General features: G+C 36.5%; 1 protein-coding gene across 1 annotated transcript in view; it reads right to left on the minus strand.

Moving 5' to 3' along the window:
• Window positions 1-5416, minus strand: part of LOC112957525 (serine/threonine-protein kinase PDIK1L-like) — a 15528-nt gene extending 10112 nt beyond the window's left edge. Inside the window, 1 exon segment of the mRNA XM_026051174.1 lies at window positions 5351-5416. Coding sequence (XP_025906959.1) covers window positions 5351-5416 — 66 coding nt within the window.
• Window positions 5417-10543: the final 5127 nt, after the last annotated feature.

Genomic DNA, 10543 nt, shown 5'->3' on the forward strand with positions numbered 1-10543 from the left:
TTCCCTTCCCTTCCCTTCCCTTCCCTTCCCTTCCCTTCCCTTCCCTTCCCTTCTTTCTCTTTTCCCCCCAGTATCCTGAAAGCTTTCAACTCTGAAAGTAGCTTAATTCAGACATTGGTCTAGTTTGGATTTTCAAATTTTATCTCTATCCTTTCTCCAGGACAATGCTTAAACATTAAGCTTTAATGCTTAAATATTAGCAATTAAGCGGTAACTAGATAAAAATCCAAATGACTCCTGATGCCTTATTTTGTTTTCAGTAGCAATTTATCTGTGAATATATGAAATAGTGAGTTTTATTTTCCCCAAAAATAACATAATGAAGGTGGAAACAGCAAGCTGAAGAAAATGAAAGGCAAAGCATACAGCCTTCAATAAAAGGTTTTTTACTTTGTAAAACACAGAGGAAAAATAGTCATGTGCAGCAGGAATCTGAGCAAACAGATTATAAAATATGATTTTTATTACCTGTAAATATGAAAATAAACAGCTTTTGCAATTCAAAAGAGATAGAATCATATTAGAAATAAATGAAGGACTCATTACTGATGAATATTTATTTTTTAAAAGAGCAATCTGAAAGGCATACATTAATGTGACCTGATGGAGATGTTCTTTCGCATGTAGTGGTCCGCACAATAATGGGAGATAGCTTCAAAAACTCCTCATAATAAACAAAGACCTAAAATCCTCTGAGGACTCAAAAATATCAGAAATTGGTAGGAACCCTATTGCTTGGAATAAAATATTAACATTCTTTCAGTCACTGTATTATATACTGTTCATATTAATTTCCACAAACCAAGTACCAAAATTTGGCTTAGGGAGGATCCATAAATGGCTGAGACATAATATTCATGGCTGAAAAACAAAAATTGCTCCACCAGTTTACACATGAAAGAAGGGTTTGGAAAGCTCAGTTCAGAAAATCTTCCTCTTACTGTTTTTGTAACTTCATAACTGATATGGACAAGCATATGCAATGGCTCCAGTACTGTTAAATTGCCAGGAAAATTTATGTCAGAGACTAAAAATGACAGGGTAAAATCTTATTTGGCTACTTATGATTTTTACACCTCCCCAAAACAAAGAAATGACACCGATAATGAAGATCCATGTCCATGCACCCCAGAAAGCTGCAAAGTCCTCTCTCACCTACGAAGTTGGTCATGTTCAAGCACTACTTTGCTATTACATTAGTGTATTCCTTAAAAATGCATCTGAGCCTTGAAGGAGTAGGAATCCCACAGAGGAAATACTAAATGATCACCACATTAGGAGCTGCTGTGTAGCACAATGTGCATCAGGAAGCCAGAGGAGAGCGTCTGAGTCGCTGATCCTGGAATACCTCCTCGCAACATACATTTTCACAAATCCTTTTTAACTTGTAGATGTATGTTACCTGACAAAGTTCATTAACCTTCCCCGGTATAGATATATGCAGAGGCTGTCAAATAGTCTGCATCAAATAAATATACAGAGTAGGAAATTCCCGTGTCCCTAATAGAAAAAGGAATCTTTTCTAAAATATACTTGTGGGGCAGAAAAAAAAAAAAAAAAACTCCGGTTAAACTTTTTCCTACTGAGAAATTTTAGCTTTCTGACAGAAAACGTAAAAATGTGATGACAGTATGTCTTTCTTCATATAATTTTCTGAGTCTTTCATCTTTTTCTATTTTTTTTTTTGTCTATAACAGTATGTTTGTATTATTAGAGTTAAGATTTAGGGTCAGTTTAATGAACTTTCCCCAATAGCAACCGAATATGCAGTATCAAAATATTTTTAATTCTTACCACTAACTACATATGAATATAAACACATATGCAAAAAATATAGCTTTCTGATAAATCCGAATACATATGCAACTGTGTTGCTAGATATATCCAAAGGTGTTATCTGGACATTCTACAGGTGATCCCAATATTTGTTGTACACTACAATGTTATATTCATTCATCAGATAATTCCATTCTAATTATTGAGAAATGCTTAGAAAAATAAAATAGTTTGCATGGAGCTATATTCAGATATAATTATTTTCTTGTCATTCCACATATCCAATGGAATAAAAAATGACGATTATTAATATGGACATGTACTGGCATTCTTGGGAAACTATGTTATGTCAACTGAAATAAAGAAAAAAGAAAAACCTGAGGCTATACTTTGACATTGAAAATTGTCTGGCAGTCAGGCATCTAAAATTAGATAAAATTTCATCACTGGTTCATCAGCTCTGTAGCTTCAGCTGCTGAGTCCTAAAACCCCATCTCTGAAAATATTACCTTGAACAGTGATTTGGGAAAGCTGATATTTCACACAACAGAGGCTAGTTTTGTCTAAGATCATTTCAAAACAAGCAAGTTAGTGACATCATTTCTAAACATTTTAGAAGTTTTATATGGAACATACACAAGTTATTATTTTTTACTTTATAAGTTACCCCTTTAATATGAAGAACTTCTAAAGAATCTTTAGCAGGAGAATGGGACCAGGGTAGCAAACAAAGGAAAAAAGGATAGTTCTGTAATCCTGTCCATAATTACAAAACAAAATAAAGCAAAACAAAACAACAATAAAATACCAGAACTTGGAGACTCGTCCAGTCTTAACTTGGTTCCAGCTTTAAATCCAGTGGAGATATTTACATTGACTTTAATGCTTGTTGCAATAGTATTTCAGACTCTGATCCAATTTCATTTAAATATATATGTATATATACACACATATAAGTTGCATATATATACATATGCACACGCACACAAATATATAAGATCTACTATGAAACATAAAGGAAAAGAAAGACGGATATACAAATGCACTTTAAAAAATGAAAATACATTCCAATCTACAGAAAGATAATAAGATTGCCTTTTGCTACTTGAACTCTTATCAGAAAAACAATCTATCTGCACTTCATTCTTTTTTTTTTCTTTCATATGTTCAGTGCTTACAGTATACTGTTCTCATTATAAACTGACAGTGTGCTGGGAATTAAACCTGTGTTACACACAGACAGATGTTATTTTATAGAGTGTCATTCAATGTAATGGTACTGGATTTTAGCATTTATGCTGCATCCCAATTACCCATTAGCAGTTTGTGTAGCTGGAGCATGGGAAAATATCTATTCTGCCCTATTGCAGTTATTTCAGGCTAGCTGCTTTTCAAACTTCATGTGATGTGAGGCTTTTCCACAAGTAGTAACAGCTATTTTAAAACAAAGTTTTTGACTAGCAATGAGGAAATGGAAATTGGAAAAGTATTTATGACTTTCAGCCAGGCAAAACTACTTCTCTTACCTTTTTTTTTTTTTATCTGTCATTAAGCAGAAGTCTTGCATAATACCCCCTGCAACTGATCTGAAAAGACTACTGAAGATGAGTTTTCAAAACATTGTGATATCACTGTTTTCTAGTGGGTCTGATCTTGGATTTCTCTGCCCACAGATACAAGGGCAGGATACATCCAGGGACATATCCTGGTTTAGCCTTGCGCTCCAAGCTCAGCTTCACTCTGATAGCAATTCACAAAGAGGCACTTTGTCAGTCCCAGCAAACAGTATGGACCCTTTGACTCTTATTGATGACTTTTTACCATAACCTCATTGGAAACTTGCTGCTTCTACAGGTGAAATGCTTGCGTGTGTGTGTGTTTATGAATGCATATGCAAGTGCTTGTAATCAAAGCACACTCTTCTGAAGCAACACATTTACAAGGGAAGATGTTTGTTTTCCCTGTTTAGGATCTCTTGCATTTTCTTAATTCTGGAAAAGGGTCAAAGAGCTCATCTTTCTACATGAGACATTTTTCCGTTAACTTGATCACGTTTTTCCCTTTTTGGAGCATTTTTTTGGCACTGAGAAAACAGAATTATTCTAGCATTTGTCCAAGTACAGCCTCTCAGGGATTGTACTCACAACCTATTAGCAGCATACAGTGAAAGTGTGTGAAGAGTATAAATAATGTTAAGCAATAACATAATAAGCAAACTCACTCTCAGTATCTACCTATGTGTGAATGCTTTTGTAGTATAAAAGAATTTCCTTTTGGGAATTAAGCCCTCAGAAGAAAAAATTGGAACAACTAGAGGAAATGCTGCATTACCTGGATGAATAACTTGAGCTATACCTCATGGAAAACGTGAGGAATATACACAATGGTCAGTGCAGTTCCTAACATGGGGCCAATATTGGATATAGAATCACTATGGACTCATTAGGGAATGATCTGCTTTAACGGAAAAATTTCTTTTTTTCATCTGGTTAGTTTCATTTAATGAAACCAAAGCATTTCTAAGCCTCTAGGAGCCTGCCAATGACTAACTATTGTTCCCATCTCTGGCTCACACACACATACAGACTTTTCAGCTTCAAAACCCTTTTCAGGCAATAGAATTTCACACTTCTGGTCTCAAAATAGTGCCATGTTTCTGCATGATGCACCTCTTGATAGCTATATCTCTCCACATTCTATCATAGGCAGCTGTGGCTTCTTCTCCCAAGGACAAGACAAAAATGAAATACCACTGCGGGTCCCACAAAGGAGCTTCATATTTGCATTTCTCCTCCAAAGAAGCACTGAAGATAAATGAAGATTAAAAAAAAAAAAAAAAAAATGTCATTGTATCTGTAAATTCTAGTTCCGTCCACATTTGGAAGCCAAGAAATTCTTACAGCCTGCTTAGCCTGTATGGAAATCAAATGGGAGCTCCCTAAATATAAGGAAGGAATTCTTTCTGAAATCAGTCTCTGCTGCATCTCTTCTGCAGAAAATAAAACTTTCCAATGAGGTTTGTGTCTCCTCCATCACCTACTAAGGGGGGGAAAAAAAGGAGATGGAAGAATCAGCTCCCACTGAATGTAGCTGTCATGGACTGAGAATTTTACTGCTCTACCCCCATTTAAAACACTGCCACTACTGCAGAGCAGTGCCCATGGATCCACAGATGGCTACAGTCGCAAACAGCATTCACAGACACCATGAATTTGAATTTAACATCCAAAAGACAGAGCATTTGTAGAGCTTTAAAGCTGGGAACACCTTTTTTGTGGAATTTCTGTTCTTTTAACACTGACATGTCCTCACTGGCACAGGAAGGCAGCATCCTGCACTCCATTGGGCCTTATACCATTTGTATTGCTTGATTAATCTTTCTGAATTTAACTGAATCGGTCAATCGAACACAGAAACAAGTATACATCTCCTCAGGTCCCCTGCCTTGGACACAAAACATCTCCTATCGATGTGGGATCCTTTAGAAACAAAAGTGCAGAATAAAACAGGTGATTCAACCAAGTAAAGAACAATTTATTTAATCAACCAGACAGTGTATCTTAATATAACTTACCTCAGTTGATTTTTCTGAGATAATACTGAAAGAAAATTGCTTTGCTGCAATGATGTGCGGATCCATGATGTAAAGTGTCAAATTTCAATATCCTCAAATAATAAATTTTAATCTTTACCACTTAATTGTGGTCAAAAAATCTCCTGAGTCAACCTGTGAGACATGCTGACAGTTTTAGTAGTAACTTGGCACCAGAATATTGAGTACTTGGTACTGCAATAAACATCATATTGGGTTTTTTAAAAAAGTCCTGCAATTCAGTCTACTGCCAGTCTATCACCTTCAGTAATAACTTTTGTCTATTTTATGTCTCAGTGGACAATTTGTGGCAAAATGTACCGAATAATTTAACTTTTCATGAACATGCTGCAATTTCGCTCATAGGACTGGACATATTTTAACATAACTACTTTTTCCAGCCTCTGATATAGCACCATCAAATACCATCATTTCTCTCAGGTATAACAATCTTTGTTTTTGGAGCAGACATTCTTCTTGTTTACTTCAAGCCCTTTTGAACTACAGCTTCTAAATCAATACTCTCTGCCGTCAATCTCTAAATCCACACAGCACATGAGATTCTGGGCCCAAGTAGACTGGTGTTAGTTTGGGTACTAGTCATGATGGAGCAGCTCCTGATCTGCACCAGTGAAGGGCAGAGCAGTATCTATTCTACCATGAATAACAGAAAACTACTGCTCTGCCAATGGAGAAAAAGCAGTTTTCCTCTGAGAGAATCGGTGTTTCCCCCTGTTTGTGTTATCAGAGAAAATGAAAAAGAAAAGCATTTTAAAATTTAGTAGAAGTAGCAAATAGAAAGATAAGGCAGATATTTATTTAGTCTATAGTTTAGCCTGTTTAGCTTGAAGAAAAGACTTAACAGGGGAATTTATCAACACATATAAATATCTGAAGATAGAAGTGGAGAAAGACTGGGGCCAGACGCTTCTCAGTGGGGACTGGTGACAGGGCAAGAGGCAACAGGCACAAACTGAACAGAGGAAATCCCAGATGAACATGAGAAAGTTCTTTACTCTGAAGGTGACTGAGTGCTAAAACAGGTTGCCTGGAGAGGTTTTAGCATCTCCATCCTTCAAGATATTCAAAAGCCATCTGCACACTGTCCTGGTCAGTCTGTTCTAGGTGACCCTGTTTGAGGAGGGGGGATTGGACTAGATGATCTCTAAAGCTCCCTTCCAGTCTCAACCGTTCTGTAATTGTGTGTTACTCTTCATCTCACACTCAAAGTTGTGATTCATCCTATTCATTTCCCTCCCTGATTTTTGTCACCAGGAATGAGTTCACCACGCACTAACTGACATGCCCTCATGCTATACTATGCCTAAGCACTGGTGCAAGCAGTAATTCCCAAAATGACATGTGCAAAAATGTCCTAATGTGCACATCTTAGTATTCACTGAGTCCAGATGCCTTTGCCAAATGCAACAGCCCGTCCAATTTGCTAAAATCCTGAGTACTTCTGCCATATCTCACATCTTGAAGGTAAATGATAATGTTCCCTTGCAAATCTGTTCACTTCATTCTTTGGGATTACAGCCAGGGCAAACTAACCATCTTTTCCTTCATTCTCTTCCTCTCCTATTCAGAGTTCCAAAAAAATAATTCACATATTAGACTTCTCTTTTTTTCCTGGATCACTTCTATTTTCACCAGGCTCTTTTCACTAACTTTTCTGGCAATGAGCGCTGCTGGTTGTCAATTAAGATTTGACTCTTCTTGTCAATTCAAAATTTCAGTTCCTTGAAGGATCTTTCAAAATGTAGCACTCAAAACTTCCTTTTCCATCTTTTTGTGGTATTACATTACAAATTGATAGGCATCAGCAGTCAACACCAATCAAACTGGTCAGTGACTGTTTGACAACAGTGTTCAGTATCTCATTCACTTTTCTACTTTTATATTTGTGCAAAATACACATTCTCTCAATCATTCTTCAGTTTATCTGTTGTAAAAGTCCCTTTAATGACACTGAAATTCTTGGGAAATGGCAGATGGAACATATTAATGAGGGTTACAGTGTCAACCATACAATTCCCCAAGCAACATACTACAGAGAACTCAGCCTCCTGTAAGCAACAGCCCATTGAGCCCATGGATTGACCTCTACAATAAGACTCATATCACACCTTTAATTCCGGCTCCAGTCTGAGGACTCAATTTATATATATGCTTATATTCTGGTCTGTGAGGCAATGTGGCCAGGGAAGAGGCACATGTCTTGTTCAGCTGTTCTAGCACCAGAGGAACAGCACATCTAGAGCCAACAGAACAGGCAGTACCTGAGAGCAGCCTCCATTAGCCATGGTTAGAACAGCCTGCATTGCTTAGTTGATGTCCTGACATACAAAATGTGGAAGTTAATTAAGATAGAGGTACTTTCATTAAAGGGATTTGTTTCCCCAGATCTTCAGCACTAATATCATGAGCACATAACAATTAGCAATCCCAAATGTTTACGGGCTCTAAAAGCATTAGCTGAAATGCCAGTTTCTCCTAAGGGAATAACACAGAGTACTAAGTATAATTTATATGAAAAAGAGTATGACATGGCAGGTTGGGACCTTGTAACAAAGTTCTGTATAACTTTACAGAAGGTGATTTTTTTTTTCATATCTGCTGAAACTTTCAGATCAAGATTGCTGAATAAAACACAGACCTAACTATATTTGTTAGGCTGAGGAAGATAATCATCCGACAGAATTCCATACAGAAGGTATAATTGTTCAGTTTATTCTAATGATTTGTATAATCTTCAGAGAAAGTATAATTTTAGAAGTGATTTAATAGGCAATTGTGATGGGCAAGGTATTAACAAAGGAAAAAAAATAAGAGAATATCACAAAAAAAAAAAAAAAAAAAAAAACCACCTCTTCCAGATGGTGAGAAGTATTAGTCTCTGGAATAGCTTCCCAAGGGATGAAGTAGAAGTTGCATTGCCTCGGACATTTAAAAATAGATTCTGCAAAATATAAGCAAACGAACAATAGGCAATGATCTTGAAATGACAGTCAAACGTAGCATTGCAGTCCTTTTCCTTCTGTAACACCTAGGCTTACTTACAGTTTAGAGTATATCATTTTTATCACCTTGTTTAGTATCTATCCTGGTCATATTTACTCAAACAATTGAAAAGTTCAAATAGAGTGGTCTGGCTTCATCATCAGATTAGGCACTGGAATGAAACATTTGTACTTGCTACACTTGCGGAGATAGATTTCTAGAATATTCACTCCCCATTAGCTTAGAAGTCATAGGGGAAAAAAAAAAAAAGGAAAAGAAAAGAAAAAAAAACACAAGAGCAACATTAACTTTTTTAGACAAGTGAATTTTCATTTGAATCAAAGAGGATAACAGCTAATGAGGGACAAATAAGGAAGTAATGGATTGCAAGAAGAGAGATGTAGCACAGGTCCTATAAATACAGGAGTAAATAATGAGGAATAGTATTTTGCTTATTTGTTTTGCATGAGTACAAAAACATCTCATTTCTTATCTACTGAAAAATTTACAAGTTATTTCATTAGCAGCCACTAAGAATGAATCAGATTCATTATTAATCATTAAGGCAATCCTAGAAAACAGAAAAATGGGGGAGATGGAAGGAAGGGAGAAAAATGGTTATCTGTTTGACTTACCCCTGACCTAAAACTTGATGCCTGAGGCAATATTTTATGATATTTATTGGTTGAATTCTCTGAAGTATATAAATGATATGAAAACTAACCTCACTTTTTAAATTTATAACATAGTGTAAGGAGACAGTCATATATTAGTGTAGTATTTTTGATCCAGAATGCTGCCCCTTTTGCACAAGACCTATGAATGAATATCCTGTCCAGATATTTTAACTCTACCTAAATTATTCTTCAAAAATAATACAGAAATTTAATAGTTTGATTTTCAAATACTCTAGTAACTAATCCGAACAAAGAGCTTGTGGTGGTACAGATGCTCTCAATACATGGATGCCATCAGTTGGATCCTTTGAATGGATTTTGCTGTCAGTCTGAACAAAATTATGGAATAACTACTTTGTAATGAGCTGGCTATTCATCCATTTAGTGAATTGTAATTCTCCCTGTATGAATTGGCAATGGAGAATTGAACTAGATATTCACCCTACTAATATGGGAGAAAAATTGGCCATCTCACAAACTGCTTGGCTTTCAAACTAGACTGCTTAAGTAGTCCCAGAGCAACTACGGAGTGTGTCTGAATAAAATGAGGCTGTTGCTAAACACACAGTGTTTAAAAAATCAAAACAGAAATATTTCTCTATGAATTATTTAAAATTTAAAAATGCAAAGCAGACATATGTTCACTGTTTTTTAATGCCAACTTTCAGAATTCTTATATTCACATGACATCAGTTTAGTTAATGGAGCTTGATTCTCTCCTGCACCTGAGAGAGGGAGAAGGTGCCTGGCTTGTTTTCTGAACTTTGGGGCCAGCTGCACCCGCACACAGAGTCTGAACCACCTCCAAACAATTTCAACTTGTCTTGGTGATTTGTAGCCTCTAATGGACCTTGAACCAATGCAGTGTAGCATTGTGCCACATTTAAAATTCAGAATTATTTAATGGACAATCTGTGAGTACCTCAAAGACTTCCTGCTTCCTTGTGTATTTCAGCAGCCGGTGGGGTTGGTTGCCAGTTTAGACGGAGCAGTGCCACAGTTCAGATACAAGGCTATGGGGTGAAAGCATGTCCTAGTCAGTCACCACACTGCCGTTCATCTATGGAAACCAGGCTGCTCTTTGCTTCAGCAGAGTTTGACTATGCCGGTCTACCAAAGCATGAAAAAAACCTTATTACCCAGCTCAGGTCATTCCCGTGGAATTGCTTGAAAGTGAGGAGAGACAGAGGAGAGAATCTCTCATTCTAGAGCAACAATATGGTCTGTGTATGGCAATCAGTGTGGAGAAATTGAAATGGTTTTTTTTTTTCCCCCAAAACTTACTGTGATTAGGCAATTCTGTATAAAACAGACTGTTGTCCAGAGCTGCTAAGGTACTACAATGACAGCCTATTTCGCAAAATACATTCCCTTTCAACCCAGCATCAGAATGAGTGGCTAAAACTGAGCATTAAAAGTCATAACCTCTGTAGAAACCTCAATGAAGTAAAGAAATCAATATTTCTCAGTTCTCAGAAAAAAAAATTATCATGCA

The sequence above is a fragment of the Nothoprocta perdicaria genome, unplaced genomic scaffold, assembly GCF_003342845.1.
Source record: "Nothoprocta perdicaria isolate Ctin4 unplaced genomic scaffold, notPer1 scaffold_73, whole genome shotgun sequence".
Lineage (NCBI taxonomy): Eukaryota > Metazoa > Chordata > Aves > Tinamiformes > Tinamidae > Nothoprocta > Nothoprocta perdicaria.